The sequence below is a fragment of the Salvelinus fontinalis genome, chromosome 37, assembly GCF_029448725.1.
Source record: "Salvelinus fontinalis isolate EN_2023a chromosome 37, ASM2944872v1, whole genome shotgun sequence".
Taxonomy (NCBI): Eukaryota; Metazoa; Chordata; class Actinopteri; order Salmoniformes; family Salmonidae; genus Salvelinus; species Salvelinus fontinalis.
The window spans coordinates 21,437,888-21,457,524 of NC_074701.1; the positions used below are offsets into that span (position 1 = coordinate 21,437,888).

Genomic DNA, 19,637 nt, shown 5'->3' on the forward strand with positions numbered 1-19,637 from the left:
GGTTGGAGCGAGTAGTCGCATTTCGCTTCGCTCCACAGGTAGTATTACATTTAATTTCATTTCATTACAGTACAACGGTTTGATTTGTTTGATCTTAGCACTTTTTTCTTAGCTAGCTACATAGCCGTCTTTGTATCAAAGATAATTGTGTAGTTTAGATTATTATCGAATTATCGAATTATCGAATCTTCTAACGTTGTCAACACTGCTAGCTAGCCAGCTAGCCAACTTCTACCGAATCATTACAACGGAACGATTTGATTAGTGTAGTGTTAGCTAGCTACATAGTTGTCTTTGCTGTCTTTGTATCTTAGATAATTGTGTAATTTAGAGTAATTATCTAGCCAGTTATCGAGGTTACCTAGCCAGCTCCACTTTCAAACAAAGTCAGCTAGCCAGCTATTTTTGCCGTCCTAACGTTGTCAACACTGCTAGCTAGCCAGCTAGCCAACTTCTACCGAAACAGTACAACGGAACAATTTGATTAGTGTAGTGTTAGCTAGCTACATTGTTGTCTTTGCTGTCTTTGTATCTAAGATAATTGTGTAGTTTAGAGTAATTATCTAGCCAGTTATCGAGGTTACCTAGCCAGCTCCACTTTCAAACAAAGTCAGCTAGCCTGCTATTTTCGCCGTCCTAACGTTGTCAACACTGCTAGCTAGCCAGCTAGCCAACTTCTACCGAAACAGTACAACGGAACGATTTGATTATTGTAGTGTTAGCTAGCTACATAGTTGTCTTTGCTGTCCTTGTATCTAAGATAATTGTGTAGTTTAGAGTAATTATCTAGCCAGTTATCGAGGTTACCTAGCCAGTTATCGAGGCTACCTAGCCAGCAACACTTTCAAACAAAGTCAACAACGCAGCCACTGCTAGCTAGCCTACTTCACCAGCCAGCAGTACTGCATCATTTTAATCATTTTAGTCAATAAGAGTTTTGCAACGTAAGCTTAACTTTCTGAACATTCGAGACGTGTAGTCCACTTGTCATTCCAATCTCCTTTGCATTAGCGTAGCCTCTTCTGTAGCCTGTCAACTATGTGTCTGTCTATCCCTGTTCTCTCCTCTCTGCACAGACCATACAAACGCTTCACACCGCGTGGCCGCTGCCACCCTAACCTGGTGGTCCCAGCGTGCACGACCCACGTGGAGTTCCAGGTCTCCGGCAGCCTCTGGAACTGCCGATCTGCGGCCAACAAGGCAGAGTTCATCTCAGCCTATGCTTCCCTCCAGTCCCTCGACTTCTTGGCACTGACGGAAACATGGATTACCACAGATAACACTGCTACTCCTACTGCTCTCTCCTCGTCTGCCCACGTGTTCTCGCACACCCCGAGAGCTTCTGGTCAGCGGGGTGGTGGCACTGGGATCCTCATCGCTCCCAAGTGGACATTCTCTCTTTCTCCCCTGACCCATCTGTCTATCGCCTCCTTTGAATTCCATGCTGTCACAGTTACCAGCCCTTTCAAGCTTAACATCCTTATCATTTATCGCCCTCCAGGTTCCCTTGGAGAGTTCATCAATGAGCTTGACGCCTTGATAAGTTCCTTCCCTGAGGATGGCTCACCTCTCACAGTTCTGGGTGACTTTAACCTCCCCACGTCTACCTTTGACTCATTCCTCTCTGCCTCCTTCTTTCCACTCCTCTCCTCTTTTGACCTCACCCTCTCACCTTCCCCCCCTACTCACAAGGCAGGCAATACGCTTGACCTCATCTTTACTAGATGCTGTTCTTCCACTAATCTCATTGCAACTCCCCTCCAAGTCTCCGACCACTACCTTGTATCCTTTTCCCTCTCGCTCTCATCCAACACTTCCCACTCTGCCCCTACTCGGATGGTATCGCGCCGTCCCAACCTTTGATCTCTCTCCCCCGCTACTCTCTCCTCTTCCATCCTATCATCTCTTCCCTCTGATCAAACCTTCTCCAACCTATCTCCTGATTCTGCCTCCTCAACCCTCCTCTCCTCCCTTTCTGCATCCTTTGACTCTCTATGTCCCCCATCCTCCAGGCCGGCTCGGTCCTTCCCTCCTGCTCCGTGGCTCGATGACTCATTGCGAGCTCACAGAACAAGGCTCCGGGCAGCCGAGCGGAAATGGAGGAGAACTCGCCTCCCTGCGGACCTGGCATCCTTTCACTCCCTCCTCTCTACATTTTCCTCTTCTGTCTCTGCTGCTAAAGCCACTTTCTACCACTCTAAATTCCAAGCATCTGCCTCTAACCCTAGGAAGCTCTTTGCCACCTTCTCCTCCCTCCTGAATCCTCCTCCCCCCCCCCCCTCCTCCCTCTCTGTGGATGACTTCGTCAACCATTTTGAAAAGAAGGTTGACGACATCCGATTCTCGTTTGCTAAGTCAAACGACACCGCTGGTTCTGATCACACTGCCCTACCCTGTGCTTTGACCTCTTTCTATCCCTCTCTCCCCAGATGAAATCTCGCGTCTTGTGACGGCCGGCCGCCCAACAACCTGCCCGCTTTACCCTATCCCCTCCTCTCTTCTCAACTCATCCTTGACCGCTGGCTACGTCCCTTCCGTCTTCAAGAGAGCGAGAGTTGCACCCCTTCTGAAAAAACCTACACTCGATCCCTCCGATGTCAACAACTACAGACCAGTATCCCTTCTTTCTTTTCTCTCCAAAACTCTTGAACGTGCCGTCCTTGGCCAACTCTCCTGCTATCTCTCTCAGAATGACCTTCTTGATCCAAATCAGTCAGGTTTCAAGACTAGTCATTCAACTGAGACTGCTCTTCTCTGTGTCACGGAGGCGCTCCGCACTGCTAAAGCTAACTCTCTCTCCTCTGCTCTCATCCTTCTAGACCTATCGGCTGCCTTTGATACTGTGAACCATCAGATCCTCCTCTCCACCCTCTCCGAGTTGGGCATCTCCGGCGCGGCCCACGCTTGGATTGCGTCCTACCTGACAGGTCGCTCCTACCAGGTGGCATGGCGAGAATCTGTCTCCTCACCACGTGCTCTCACCACTGGTGTCCCCCAGGGCTCTGTTCTAGGCCCTCTCCTATTCTCGCTATACACCAAGTCACTTGGCTCTGTCATAACCTCACATGGTCTCTCCTATCATTGCTATGCAGACGATACAATTAATCTTCTCCTTTCCCCCTTCTGATAACCAGGTGGCGAATCGCATCTCTGCATGTCTGGCAGACATATCAGTGTGGATGACGGATCACCACCTCAAGCTGAACCTCGGCAAGACGGAGCTGCTCTTCCTCCCGGAGAAGGACTGCCCGTTCCATGATCTCGCCATCACGGTTGACAACTCCATTGTGTCCTCCTCCCAGAGCGCTAAGAACCTTGGCGTGATCCTGGACAACACACTGTCGTTCTCAACTAACATCAAGGCGGTGGCCCGTTCCTGTAGGTTCATGCTCTACAACATTTGCAGAGTACGACCCTGCCTCACACAGGAAGCGGCGCAGGTCCTAATCCAGGCACTTGTCATCTCCCGTCTGGATTACTGCAACTCGCTGTTGGCTGGGCTCCCTGCCTGTGCCATTAAACCCCTACAACTCATCCAGAACGCTGCAGCCCGTCTGGTCTTCAACCTTCCCAAGTTCTCTCACGTCACCCTGCTCCTCCGCTCTCTCCACTGGCTTCCAGTTGAAGCTCGCATCCGCTACAAGACCATGGTGCTTGCCTACGGAGCTGTGAGGGGAACGGCACCTCCGTACCTTCAGGCTCTGATCAGGCCCTACACCCAAACAAGGGCACTGCGTTCATCCACCTCTGGCCTGCTCGCCTCCCTACCTCTGAGGAAGTACAGTTCCCGCTCAGCCCAGTCAAAACTGTTCGCTGCTCTGGCACCCCAATGGTGGAACAAACTCAGTCAATCACCACCTTCCGGAGGCACCTGAAACCCCACCTCTTTAAGGAATACCTAGGATAGGATAAAGTAATCCTTCTAACCCCCCCCCCCCCTTAAAAGATTTAGATGCACTATTGTAAAGTGGCTGTTTCACTGGATATCATAAGGTGAATGCACCAATTTGTAAGTCGCTCTGGATAAGAGCGTCTGCTAAATGACTTAAATGTAAATGTAATGAAGTTGTTCAAAGGTTAGTGATTCATTTTATCTCCATTTATGGGTTTTGTGAAAGCTATCTTTGCCGTGAAAAAAATGGCATGTTGGGCTATTGTGGTGAGCTAACATAAATATATGTTGTGTTTTCGCTGTAAAACATTTTAAAAATCGGACACGTTGGCTGGATTCACAAGATGTTTATCTTTCATTTGCTGTATTGGACTTGTGATTTCATGAAATTATATAATATTATATTCCCTGTGGCGCTAGGCTAGGCTATGCTAGTCATCGTTTCTGATGAGAATGATCCCGGATCCGGGATGGGTAGTCCAGAAAGGTTTTAAGTGTATGTACACTTCTGACCCACTTGGAATGTGATGAAAGAAATACAAGCTGAAAAAACTTATTTCACAATCTTAAAATAAAGTGGTGATCCTAACTGACCTAAGACAGGGAATTTTTATTAGGATTAAATGTCAGGAATTGTGAAAAACTGAGTTTAAATGTATTTGGCTAATGTGTATGTAAACTTCTGACTTCAACTGTATCTGTGCTGGAGTTTCTCTCTCACCATTATCCCCTAAATCTCATTATCTCTCTCTTTCCCTCCCTCTCTCTTCCCTCCAGAAAGATAGATAGCAGGCTGCCGGCCATCGCTAACCTCTCTCTCATCCTGGCCCCAAACCCAACCCATTCTTGTTGACGCATATGGCAAGCTGGCTATGTGAGGTGCGAGAGCATTAGCGGTCTGTGTGACAGAGTGACAGACCATAATAATCATCTCATTCAGATGACTCACTCACTAAGGGTTGCCCATGAGAGGAGCAAACCTGATACCACCCAACCCTGCTCTTACATTACAGCTAACTGATATACTGCCTGATGTTAGCAGTGACACAATGAGTGTGCTGTATGGCTCAGTTGGTAGAGCATGCAACATCAGGTTTATGGGTTCAATTCCCAGGGCCATTTGTACAAAAAAAAGTTGCTTTGGATTAAAGCTTCTGCCTAATGGCTTATGTTATGTAAGATTCTAGACCAAATTATTAAAACCATTTCAGAATACAAGAGAAGGTACTGAGGTTTTGAACACTCACTCTCTGTCGATGACCAGACATGTAACGGCCTCTGCAGCGATGATGTTTGCTGTCCTGATGTCCTCCCTGCAACAGAACACACATACGGTCATTAGTAACAAATATTACGCAGCACCTTTTTTTATGAAACAGTAACGACCAGGTATGTGTTTAAAATTACATGGAAAAATAGTTATTACACAATAAAAACATTTTGTTCCACATTTTGATAAATCATTGCAAAACTGCATTTGATACGTTAAGAAACACAGACTTGCCATAGAAACATTTCATCATAGGATTATCAAGCTTTGTGTTGACAAATACATGGACATCAGCGACAGTAAACGGTACCAAAAGTAAAACCAGCTTTACTCTGTATTGTTAGTGACATCATCGATATCCTCTTCTTCCGAGGACTCGTCTCCCCAGTCGCTCTCAGAGTCTGAGTTGTCCCAGGACTCCATGGCCCCTCCAGTCAAACTAGCACGACCAGTCCTCACACACACACACACACACACACACTCTCTCTCTACCGTATCACTGAGAACACTCAAATCTACACTTACAGCTGGGAAGGCGAGTCCATGCAAGCTGTCTACACACACTTTAACAGATCTCAGGGTCAAGTGAAGACCACTCCAAGACACACTGAAACCTAACACTTAATGCGGCAGCTGGAGGAGTCCATACAGTATTCCACTTCATCCAAATTTCATAACAGGAAAACTCTGTTGGCAAAAGATGAGCATACACTAAATACTGTACTAAATACAGTACTGAACAAGTACGGAATCAAGCTTTACTCCCGATCGGTGAGAACGTGTATCAGCATTAGAGCTGTTGACATGTGAGTCAAGTCACAGTCTAAGTAGGGGAGGAATGACCCATATGTTTAAGCTGCTACGCAACCTATTTCACATGGACTGAGGTGACAAGCCCTTCTCATGCCATCTAGCCTCCTCATACACCCCCCCACCACTACCCACTTTCCAAACACACACTCCCTATCTCAAAATGTCACAGCTGCTGGAAATGACAAGGGTTTCACCAGTGGAAAAGAGAGGAGAGGAGGCAACAATTAAGGAGTGTTGGGGTAAAGATGGGCTAGAGGAAAGAGAGAGGGTTTTTTCTCACATGGGCATGCACAGGGCATGTGGAGGGAGGGAGGCGGGAGGCTGAAGGGGGTATTAATTTAACTAAATCCAGTCCCTGAGTGGTACATCCTAGTACTTGCCATCATAAACACCTGCTGGGTGTGAATTGGGACTATGTGCCAAATGTAGCCTCTCTGCCATTGTGCTACTGATGTCAACAGTGTTTTGGCAGATACACCTGCCTCTCAAGAGGACAGGGTACATTGCTTTTTCCATGTCGGAAGAAAGAAACCCCCAACACACACATACGCATGCACACATTCACACACACACAAAATCTATTTTGCTTTCTATCTCAGATAATGAGCAGAGCCCACAAAGAGACTGAGTTGCTAGCTGTTCACTGTTAAAGGGGCAATCTGCAGTTGCTACATCCATTTTTGGACTGAAGTTAATGACGTGATACCATTGATTCTTGAAAGATATCATTTATAAATGCCTCGTGAGCTTAGTTAAACTGTTGAATCCCATCAGAACCCAAAACATAATATTGTTTTACTCCACTGTTTGTTGTCACGATCGTCAAAGGGACTGGGAGAGGACCAAGGCGCAGCGCGTGGAAAGTACATATTTTTATTTAAAGAAGGAAAAAACAAAACAACAAACAAAACAGACGACCGTGAAGCTATCAAACATAAGTGCTGACACAAAACACTTCAACATAGCCAATTCCCCACAAACAGCTAAAGCCTATGGTTGCCTTAAATATGGCTCCCAATCAGAGACAACAATAACCAGCTGTCTCTAATTGAGACCCAATTCAGGCAACCATAGACTTTCCTAGATACCTACACTCAACCATAGACACAGCTAGACTTCTATACTAAACATAAACCCAACTACTCTAATAAACCCCCTAAACCTTACAACCACCCTAGACACTACAAAAAACACATGCATTCCCCATGTCACACCCTGACCTAACTAAAAATAATTAAGAAAACAAAGAATACTAAGGCCAGGGCGTGACATTTGTAAACAAAATGAATGTAAACAAACACTGTATAGCCTCAACATAGTGACAACTATACGTTTATATCATGGATGATGATGGTCAGTCCTTGCATCCATAGCTCTGTCTATGAATTTGATATCCAGCTCCATCCCTCAGCTTTTTACAGAAACAGTGGCAGGGGAGGCTTTGTTATTGTTTCATCTCCAGATTGCCCATTTAAGGGACCTCCAGGGTTTCATATTAGAGGGGGATTTCCATCACCTGCTCTCCTCTTCTCCTTTTGTTGCCGGGGTAACATTTTTGTTGATATTGACAATACTAGTTGTGAAACTCTCTCTGCCATTGTGCTGTTGTCAACAGTGTTTTGGCTGATACACCTGTCTCTCAAGAGGACAGGGTACATTGCTTTTTCCATGTTAGAAGAAAGAAACCCCCAACACAAACATGTACGTTCGCACGCACACACACATAGATGCGCCGGAGGGGATGGCTGCCGTTTTCCTGGCTCCTAACCAACTTTGCTATTTTGTTTGTTTTTTTGCATTTTTTAAAACTAATTTTGGACATAATGTTGCTGTTACCATCTCTTATGACCGCAAAAAGATTCTGAACATCAGAACAGTGATTTCTCACCTCGAACTGGACAAAGCTTTTTCTTTAATGAGTCCAACGCAAAGGACTTACTGCCTCCCGAGACCAGGCCCTTATCCCCATCATTTGTGTGAAAAAGAAGACAGGGGACGGAGGCCTGGGTGCCTTGTGAGAATTCATTGGCGAGGGAGTAAACCGCCACTACCCTTGGTATTATTGGCCAACGTGCAATGATTGGAAAACAGACTGGATGATCTACGCTTAAGAATATCCTACCAACAGGATATTAAAAACTGTAATAACTGTAATAATATGTTTCACAGAGACTTGGCTGAACAACGACACGGATTATATAGAGATGGCTGGCTTCTCCGTTTTTCGGCAAGACAGAGCAGCTACGTCTGGTAAGACGAGGGGCGGGGGTGTGTGTCTATTTGTCAATAACTGCTGGTGTGCGTGGTATTGCTCGTCTGAAGTAGAATACCTCATGATAAGCTGTAGCCCACACTATCTACCAAGAGAGTTCACATCTATATTATTCGTAGCCGTCTATTTACCACCACAAACCGATGCTGGGACTAAGACCGCACTCAACGAGCTGTATAAGGCCATAAGCAAACAAGAAAATGCTCATCCAGAAGCAGCGCTCCCAGTGGCCGGGGACTTTAATGCAGGAAAACTTAAATCCGTTTGACCTAATTTCTACCAGTATGTCACATGTGCAACCAGAGGAAAAAAAACTCTAGACCACCTTTTCTCCACAAACAGAGACGCATACAACGCTCTCCCTTGCCCTCCATTTGCCAAATCTGACAATGATCCTATCCTCCTGATTCCTGCTTACAAGCAAAAACTAAAGCAAGAAGTACCAGTGACTCGCTCAATACAGTAGTGGTCAGATGACACAGATGCTACGCTACAGGATTGTTTTGCTAGCACAGACTGCAATATGTTCCGGGATTCTTCCAATGGCAATGGTCCGCGTATACTTTGAGTACACGTACTGGTAATCCATCTGCTTTGTAAGTAGGAAAACCTGCAAAATCGGCAGTGTATCAAGTACTTGTTCTCCCCACTGTATATATATATATAGGCAGGTCAGTTAAGAATAAATTCTTATTTTCAATGATGGCCTAGGAACAGTGGGTTAACTGCCTTGTTCAGGGGCAGAACGACAGATTTTTACCTTGTCAGCTCGGGGATTCAATCTTCCAACCTTTCGGTTACCACTCTAACCACTAGGCTACCTGCCGCCCCAGGTAATAAATATGGTCTCACCAGGGGTGATGGTCAGATTCGAGTTTAGGAATGAGCGTTACTTCGAGGCCTGTCCTCTGGAGCGGGATCGATTTGGAGGTGGAGGATCCGTCATGGTCTGGGGCGGTGTGTCACAGCATCATCGGACTGAGCTTGTTGTCATTGCAGGCAATCTCAACGCTGTGCGTTACAGGGAAGACATCCTCCTCCCTCATGTAGTACAATTCCTGCAGGCTCATCCTGACATGACCCTCCAGCATGACAATGCCACCAGCCATACTGCTCATTCTGTGTGTGATTTCCTATAAGACAGGAATGTCAGCGTTCTGCCATTGCCAGCGAAGAGCCCGGATCTCAATCCCATTGAGCACGTCTGGGACCTGTGGGATCGGAGGGTGAGGGCTAGAGCCATTCCCCCCAGAAATGTCTGGGAACTTTGCAGGTGCCTTGGTGGAAGAGTGGGGTAACATCTCACAGCAAGAACTGGCAAATCTGGTGCAGTCCATGAGGAGGAGATGCACTGCAGTACTTAATGCAGCTGGTGGCCACACCAGATACTGACTGTTACTTTTGATTTTGACGCCCTCTTTGTTCAGGGACACCTTATTCCATTTCTGTTAGTCATATGTCTGTGGAACTTGTTCAGGTTATGTCTCAGTTGTTGAATCTTGTTATGTTCATACAAATATTTACACATGTTAAGTTTGCTGGAAATAAACACAGTTGACAGTGAGAGGACGTTTCTTTTTTTGCTGAGTTTACTAGGCGGTGTCAGATGAAGGCCCCAAAAATTGTCAATGACTGCAGTCACCCAAGTCATAGACTGCTCTCTCTGCTACCGCACGGCAAGCTGTACCAGAACGCCAAGTCTAGGACCAAAACACTCTTCTACCCCCAAGAAAAAAGACTGCTGAACAACTACACTATTCAAATGTGCCACCCGGACTATTTACATTGAACACCCCCCACCCCCTCCTCACCCGGCTGCTACTCGCGGTTTACTATCTATGCGTAGTCACATTACAAATTACCTTGATTAACCTGTACCCCTGCACATTGACTCAGTACCGCTACCCCCTGTATATAGCCTCGTTATTGTTATGTACATTTCTTGTGTTACCTTGTGAATAATTCAATTTTTTTTTAACTTTAGTTAATTTAATATATATTTTATTAACTCTATTTCTTGAACTGCATTGTTGGTTAAGGGCTTGTAAGTAAGCATTTCACAGTAATGTTGTATTTGGCGCATGTGACAAAAACAATTTGATTTGATTTGATTCACACAAAATCTATTTTGCTTTCTATCTCAGATAATGAGCAGAGCCCTTTCCTCTAAATGGTACATACACACAGAGACTGAGCTGCTAGCTGCGCTAATTTGCCTCATAAAAGGTGTACAGTTTTTGTATTATTTACACACCATGGTGATTTCCTTTCATTAGGACACCAACAACCCAATACAGCCGGTGTGTGGGATAGATAGATTCACTGTTAAAGGGGCAATCTGCAGTTGCTACATCCATTTTTGGACTTAAGTTAATGACGTGATACCCAATGATTCTTGAAGGATATAATTTATAAATGTCTTGTGAGTTTCGTTCAACTGCCGTACCCCACCAGAACCCAAAATATAAGCTTGTTTTACTCCACTGTTTGTAAACTAAGTAAATGTAAACAAACACTTTATAGCCTCAAAACATGGTTACAACTATACTTTTTATATCATGGATGATGGTCAGTCCTTGAATCCATAGCTCTTTCTATGAATTTGATATCCAGCACCATCCCTCAGCTTTTTACAGAAACAGTGGCGGGGATGGCTTTGTTATTGTTTAAACTCCAGATTGTCCATTTAAGTAATAGAGGGGGGTCTCCATCACATGCTCTCCTCTTCTCCTTTGGTTGACGGGGTAATGCTTTTGGCTGTCATATTGTTGATATTGACAATAGTAGTTGGAAACTATTTCTGCTCTCTGTTAACCTCTGCAAACAATTGATTTACTCTGATCACCGCAGACCTTCACAATTGCTTGTAAACACACACAGAGCGAGAGAGCGAGAGAGAGAAGCTCTGAATGTCCTTTAGAGCAGCACGGCGGAGACCCGGCCAGCGGTGTACATTTCCAGTCGAGCGTTTGAATTAAACTGGTAATTGGATGTTGATCTGGTGTCCCAAGGAGGGGTTATGAAAATACAGGCTGAGGTGGGACTTGAGACCAGCACCAATCATATTGTTTCCCTTCTCTGTCAACGATGTCAAACTCTTTAAATAAGCTCTCATCCTCTACTGACCCTCCTATCAACCCACACACATGAACGCACACGCACAACACACACACTCCCCCAAAGCACAGCACACATCGTCTGAACTGTTGATGGATCTACACCTCAAATGGGAGTTCATACAAGAATGTGACATCAGATACTATGCTGCCCTATCGGGGACAACAACTATGTTTTGAGGTACCTCTGTTCCTAGAACTGCCAAAAAGATTTATGTACATGATAGACTATAACCTAAGAGGAGAGTGGAACAATTTCTGTTTCACGTAAACACGCACGCGCATGAAAACATGTGCACAGGCAGACACACACACACTCCAGTATCATTGCTAAGAGATGTGAAAACATGTGCACAGGCAGACACACACACACTCCAGTATCATTACTAAGAGATGTGAAAACATGTGCACAGGCAGACACACACACACTCCAGTATCATTGCTAAGAGAACAGAATGTGATTTGCAAATATTGTAACAAAAGATCAAAGTCAGAGTCTTGAGATGTAGCATGTCCTTCATCACACACATATAGAGTTGCATAAGCATCGACACACACCATTAACCTCTGATTAAAAACCTAGCTTGAAGCCCCCTGGTCAAAAGCATTCATTGAAGAAGCTGTGGTTGTCACGAATCCCGCCGAAGATGGTGTCTCTTCCTGTTCGGGCGGCGCTCGGCGGTCGTCGTCACCGGCCTACTAGCTGCCATCGATTATTTTCTTTTTGTTTCTGTTAGTTTGGGCTGATTGGGTGCACCTGTTTTGAGTTTAGTTTTGTGGGTAGGCTATTTAAGGGCAGTAAGCCCGCTGGCTGTTGTGCGGGCTTGTTTCTGTTATTTGGTGTTGGATTTGTTATGTGGATTTATTATTTTTTCTTGGACAGTTTAGTCCTGTGTTTTTGGACTCGTCTTTTCATGCGCCCGTGTGTTTAGGGCATGATCGTTTTTCCTGTCGACTGGAAAATAAATCCACTTTCTTTAAACCCTGCTCTCTGTGCTTGACTCCTCCACCCAGTACTCCTAGCAGCTTTGACAGTGGTCTTTATTTCAATTTGAGAGGCATGCATGACCATCAAAGCAAATGTTGTGTGGATCGCTTTTCTCAAGACGCCCCGAGACAAAGACTTGTTGGTAAATGGTTACAATAATAAGTGGGCACTGCGTCCTTCTGAGGATACATACAGATGGCCTTCTTAGATGTCCTTAGGGAGAATACAAGAGATAGAGAAAATAAACACGATTTTGAAGAAGGTTTTCCCTGTATCTTAAGAGTTATTTACAGCAAACAGACTTTCTAAACTCCTTAAAATATTATTCTGAAAGTGTCGCTATGACATATTATTTTAAACAGAAATGTGTACAGATTCTTCTTCTGGGAAAAGCTATGAATCCTATTGTAATCAAATGGGTCAGTCCAATCTACGGTATCATTAGCATGACCATCAGAAGAGTTGGATTAACATGACTCAAACACTCTCATTTCACAAAGGAATGTTTCACTCATTACTGTGAAATGTGGGACACTTTCTTTCTTTTATCTGTTTCACATATCGTCTTCCAATGGCAGCAGAGCTACAGTAGCCCTGTCCCATATGTCCCACATCCATTTTAATGATGTCATCTTACATCTCTTATCTTCATTAGCTTCAGATAAGGAATAGACCATACTGTACACAATTTGCTACACTGCATTTGCCATATAATTACCACGTTATGTATCCTGTATTAATATCAGACAATGATCTTATATAACTGTTTGTGTGAGAAATATGACACGCAACTGATGATCTAGACTGGTATATATCTCTCACTCCAAACGGGTAGAGATTTCTCAGTGAATTATTGCTTCCACAGTAATTGGTTGTCTGCATTACTTCTAATCAATACATCAAAATGCATTATAACTGTTTTGCTTCACACAGGTAAATAGAGCTCAATGGGGATTGTTCCTCATTCAGTTACCACAAGATGGTGCTAGCTACATCCCTTATTTTTTACTCACGTGCAGTGTGTGTGTGTGTGTGTGTGTGTGTGTGTGTGTGTGTGTGTGTGTGTGTGTGTGTGTGTGTGTGTGTGTGTGTGTGTGTGTGTGTGTGTGTGTGTGTGTGTGTGTGTGTGTGTGTGTGTGTGTGTGTGTGTGTGTGTGTGTAAGGGGGGGATCTATGGAACATTTGGTTCCTCTTTTGCTATTATCAAACCCACCCAGGGCTGAAACGCACTGGAGACTAACCGGGTGATTCTCTTGAAACCAGTTTTAAACATGTCTGTAGCAAATTGAGTTACAAAACCATGATCCATCTGCAAAAATCAACTACCATTCTGAGGACTAAGATGTCTAGTTCTCAGCAAAGTGTGTTATTTTAAATACATTTTACACTTTCGCCTGAATTTTGTAAATTTTCACCCCACATTCTCATTACTGAAATGCATCCGGATTATGTTCTCGGGTCATTTCATACAATTTTACTTTAGAAAAACGTAACTTATTTTAATAAAACACAAAATATGTTGTTGTAGTTTGTCCATAAATCATAAAAATTGTATACTAGTTGATAATATTTATTATGTACAAACAGTGTCTGTGGCAACACATCTCATTAGGCAACACTTTTTGAAGTTCCTGTAAAAACTCCAATCAGTTATTTTACAAACTTTTATTCATCCATGATGCATCATCTAGAGGAGTAGTAGAGGTTAAGTTAAGGAAACTAGGCGTATGTCGCGTGTCACTACTTCACAGGAGAGCTGTTTGAACATAAACTTTTTTAAATTAGTTTTTTGTCAGAAATGCCTTCTCGAACATATGAACTTTCATGTGCCTTTATAACAAACTTGTATGCCATGCTGCAAATACGAATACAATTTTTAAATTATGAACCTAGTTGCTTTAGCCACAGAAAAAGTGAGCAACCTTCCCGCTAGCCATGATTGGCTGAGATAATAAGTGGGCTGGACATGCCGAGAGATGAGTTCGGATTGGTCTGCCATATAGCATGCTTCTGTCTATTTGAGCTGGTTAGTATGTCTAGGTAATCCTCTCTAATGCAGGCTTAAAATTGTTTTTATTGCGTAGTAAAACGGCATAAGCCTAATATCAAGGTAAAGTGTACTGTTAGCTAGCTAACGTTAGCTGACTGGCTCACTAGCTAACGTTAAGTGTATGCTCTCCACTTTCTGGAGGACCAAGTTTTTAAATCAGTGGAATTTGAGGATGATAGCTAAGGAAAAGGAGAAAACACCTCTCTCCGGACTAAATCTTCAAACTAAGGGCAACCATGGCAACCCGACAGGAGACGCGTCCATCCATGATATATACGGGTAAGATAGCCTAGCTAGCTACATTTTCAGACATTACACGTTTCTAATTTTGACAGAAAGTGGTTTAATTTCAAGTTAGTGTACTGTTAGCTAGCTAACGTTAACTGGCTCGCTAGCTAACGGTATGTGTATGATCTTATTATTCGTATCTCATAGCCACTTGACTAGTTATAGCCTAATGTTAGTTAACTAACATTGAACCTGGTTGGTTAGCTACCTGCAGATTCATTCAGGGTAGTAACGTAAACTCACGTAAACTCGTACATCGCCTTGGTCCGTACAATTGCCCTTGTTTTAGCGCCCCAAAAACGTAATACTTCCAGATCAACTGTAATGTCAATACCCTTTCTCCCCTTTCCAACAAAATTAATTACATGACCTAAACACTACCCGTTTCTGCATAATTCAAGCAGGCAATGAGCCCCATCGGGTATTTTTAAAAATGGCGGGTGGGGAAGCGAAACTAATGCGTGATAGTGAGAAGGACAGATGTCGTGCGGAAAATTGATTTTTTCACTCGATCTGTCCAACTTATCACCTTATCGCCTCTAAAATGTAAATAAAACACTATAAAGAGTTTATATAATGTGTTTAAAGGTTTGTGTCGAATTTGAATCGGGTTTTTAGGGAAGTGCTAAAGTGATCTTAGAAGTAAACAGCGACTTTGAGAATGATGATCTCACCTTACCCCTGTCACTGTCCATTTCTTGTTTTTAAACGATGAGAGAAGTGCTACACCTGGTGGAGAGAGATTGTTAGACAGAAATAGTTGCTTTATGGGTGCTGTACGTTACGACATGACACGTCAAGATGTAACGGAGGGTCCGTTTTTCAAACTTTTCTCCAATACCATAGAGCCATTACCATGTCGATCAACGCTTGAATAGAAACCTAGTTCACACCCCCGATTTTGAAGTCAACACAGTCACTACAGTCCCATTAGTTTTCTTTGTAGCCTCGTTTGAATGTCGCTGTTATGCACATTTGTACGGAATGGGGTGAGTTTACGTTAACGTCATGAGTTGGCATTGTGATTCATTGTTTACCTAGCTAGCTAGCTAGCTACATGTTGAGTTGAGTTTGAGTTTATTTTTACAGGGACAGTGCACATTAATCAACGTTTCAGTAAAAGTGCCGGTTTTAGCCAGCCGGCTAATTTTCAACCGCAGTCCCTGGGCAGGTTATTAAAAACAATTACAATATAGACAATAGCAACATAGAACAAGACATAGCATACAGACATAGCAACATAGGACAAGCAAGACGTAGCATACAGACAGAGCAACATAGAACAAAAAGCAGCAAGACAAAATTCATAAAAGCAACAAAGTGTTTCCACACCTACAGACAACAGACATGGAAAGCGGCAACACACAGCTAGGGACCATGTTCACAAATCTGATTGACCTTTAGCCATGTCTTCAAGCATTTTGTGAAAGTGTGATATGTGGTGCAGTTATGTGTGTCTGATGGCAGTGTATTCCAGACATGGGAAGCTCTCACAGAAAAAGCGGATTTACTAAAGGTGCTTTTCCTTAGGGGAACTACACAGTCACCTCTCATGGCAGACCTTGTGGATCTGCTGCCATATGTTTGGGTTTTCTGTTTAACAAAAATACTGAGTGGAGGGGGAGCCAAGCCATTTAGGATCTTGAATACAAGACATGCATCGGTGTATTGCACAAGATTTTCCCAACTCAGGAGCTCATGCTTTCTGAGGATGTGACAGTGATGATGGCTATTGGGCTTCCTATCAAGCACTTTGAGAGCCTGTTTGTAGACAGACTGAATAGGTCTTACTGTTGTACAGCAAGCTTGGGCCCAACTAGTCAAGCAGTATGTTAAGTGGGGGAGTATCATAGATTTGAAGTACAGTTTTGCTACCTCTGTAGTCAAACAATTTCGTATAAATCGGAAATTAGCTAGGTTGAATTTGGTTATTTGAATTACCTTTTTCACATGCTTTTTAAAAGAGAGGTTGGAATCAAGTATGATGCCAAGGTACTTAAAATCAGATACCACCTGGAGCTTCTCCCCTGACACATAGACATCTGGCTCAGTAGCATCTGTTGCCCTCTTTGTGAAGAACATGCAAACAGTTTTTTTCACATTGAGATGCAAACACGAGTCACTGAGCCACTTTGTAACCTGGACCATTACAGTAGTGAGTTCTTGTGCAGCTTGTTGTTTGCTCTTTGCATGCACATATATCACTGTATCCTCTGCATACATTTGAACTTCAGACCCAGTACAGACAGAAGGCAGATCATTAATGTACAGGCTGAACAGGAGGGGCCCCGGTATTGACCCTTGGGGCACACCCACATCATAGCTAAGAGTGGGCGACAGCTCATTGCTCACTCTGACACACTGAGTTCTGCCTTCAAGGTATGATTTCATCCATCTCAAGGCATCGGGGGAAAAGTTGAACTTGGACAATTTTGTGATGAGAATCTCATGGTTAACAGTATCAAAAGCCTTCCTTAGGTCCAGAAACACAGCCCCAACAACGCCCCCTTTGTCCATTTTGGACTTCACATTTTCCAGAAGAAAGCAGTTGGCCGTTTCTGTGGAGTGTTTCGCTCTGAAGCCAAACTGCATGGAATGTAATGTGAAGGGGCTGTTGTTGAGGTGGGCAATCAGTTCTGCTACACACTTTTCAACAACCTTTGACACCACAGGTAGTATACTAATGGGCCTGTAGTTACTCACGTCAGCAGGGTCGCCTGATTTAAAGATGGCCGTTATTATGGCCGACTTCCATACCCTTGGAAACACCCAGAGACCAATAGATGTGTTGGTGACCTTAGTAATGGGGCCAATGAGTGACTCTTTGTAGTTTTTAAGAAAGGTAGAGTCCATCCCAAACACATCTTTGGCTTTAGAGTTCTTTAGTGAGCTAATCACCTTGTCCACCTTTGACTCAGAAACCTCCCTTATGATGAAGACAGGTTGAGCATCATTTACTAGCACTGAGCCCAAGAAACCAGTGGAGGGGTTCTGTGTCAGTACCCTGACAGACTCAATAAAGTAGGAATTGAAGGCTATTGCTATTTCGACTGCATCCCGTGTTAGATTGTTATTCACCATGATTTCTAGTCTTTTTGCAGTGTTACTATGGTCTTTCCCTGTTAACTTTTTTAGATTCTCCCAGATCAGTTTAGAATTTCCCTTTGCTTCACCAATTATGTTAATAAAAAAGTTTGCCTTGGCCTGTCTGATTTCTTTCATCACCTTATTTCTCAACATGGTAAACTTACGTCTGTCATGCTCTAATTTGGATCTTAGGGCTATTTTTAGATAATAATCTCGTTCTTTCATCAAATTCCAGATTTCTCCATTAAGCCAAGGAAGAGTGCTCTTTTGGCCAGGTTTGGATTTGATTTTCTTTAGGAAACCATTTAATGTAGTCTGGATTGGGGATTGACTATCAGCTTCCACTTCTGCATAGGACAAGAGATCATTCCAGTTAATTCCCTTAATTGCGTTTTCAAAATAGCTTAATTCACTCTTAGGTATTCTTAGTTGATCAGGCTTTCTAACAGTAGAGAGGTTAAACCTGCTCTTAGACAGCTTTCTGGCTATAAGTGTCAGATTATGATCAGATAGCCCAGTAACCATATTGAATGATTTAGTCACTCTCTCTGGTTTATTACTGAACACCAAATCAATCTGTGTTTTAGAGCAACAAGTCACCCTGGTTGGCCCTTTAACTAGCTGTGTAAGGCCAAAGGTATTAGTGATCCATTTGAGGGTTTTCCTACAACACTTGTCTTCATAATTAATGTTAAAATCTCCCATTAAGATGACCTCTTTCCCAAAATCACATTCCCTAAGCATGTTATTAAACTGATCAAAAAACACACTTTTGGTGGAAGGTGGCCTATACATTCCAATGAGGGTAAAAGACATTTGGGGAGACAGTGTAATGTTCAGGCCAATACATTCTAGTTCATTATCACATGACCACTCAATTTGTTTACATCGGATATGTTCTTTAATGTAAATCATCACACCCCCTCCTCTTCCTTCAGTCCTGTCTCTCCTGAAAACATTGTAGCCAGGCACAATCAAAGCAGCAGATGGAGAGTTTTTATGGAGCCATGTCTCTGAGAGGCAGAGAAAGTCAAGGTTGGAGTCTGTGAGTAGATGTTGAATTTGATCGCTTTTTGGAATGACACTACGAATGTTCAAGTGCCCCCCTAGTAGTCAGTTGGGCTTAGCTCGTGGGTCCCAGATGACTCGAGAGTGATTGACACATTGAAAAAAGTAAAATTTTCTGTGTTTTCTGATGGCTGGGTTTAGGCAGTTTTGTTTCGTTTTGATTAGGGGCAGTTCGGTAGCGCAATTAACAATCCCTCCCGCCTGCACTGGATGCGGGGAACTAATTAAAACAGCTTGCGTACCAGAAGCAGAGTCAGGGATCGCATATAGCGACTTTGGTATGTTTGAAGAGTCAAAATCTATCCTGGAGCCGGGTGAGTCGAGAGAAACCATAGGACCATAGCACTCACCCACTTCCACAGCGGCGACGATCAGTGGCCGAGGCCATCCACTGCTTTCTACTCCGGTGAGTATCGCTGGCTCTGTGATGTTGGGCCCAGGATTGAGTTGCACATCCCCGGAGAGCAGGAGGGTAGTGAACAGGTAGTTTAAACAGTTTCCGATAAATGTTGGACTTGTGTTTGTTGCGCCAAAGCGGTTCAGTAGAATAAGGAGCGAGGTAGACTTGGCCATTATTCAGAACATTATGGTATGCTGTGTACTGTCCGCTCCCGTGGAACGGTGAACCAATGTGTTTGGTGTTAATATTCTCCGGTAGTAGACTGATTGTGTCATCCCAGCAAGGACGCACTGAGATTAACAGTAGAGCAGCTACATAACTGACAATCATGGCAGAGTACTGGAGATAAAACACATAATTGCGCTTTAACTCTCTTAACAAAAGACTCACGTC

The 19,637-nt window shown here is 43.7% G+C and overlaps 1 protein-coding gene across 2 annotated transcripts in view; it reads right to left on the reverse strand.

Moving 5' to 3' along the window:
• LOC129836351 (cGMP-dependent protein kinase 1-like) overlaps positions 1-19,637 on the reverse strand; it is a 162,426-nt gene that overhangs the window by 21,954 nt on the left and 120,835 nt on the right. For both annotated transcript variants that reach the window (XM_055902396.1, XM_055902395.1), the window contains exon 8: positions 5,140-5,205. In XM_055902396.1, the coding sequence (XP_055758371.1) occupies positions 5,140-5,205 (66 nt within the window). The remainder of the gene's footprint in view (positions 1-5,139; positions 5,206-19,637) is intronic.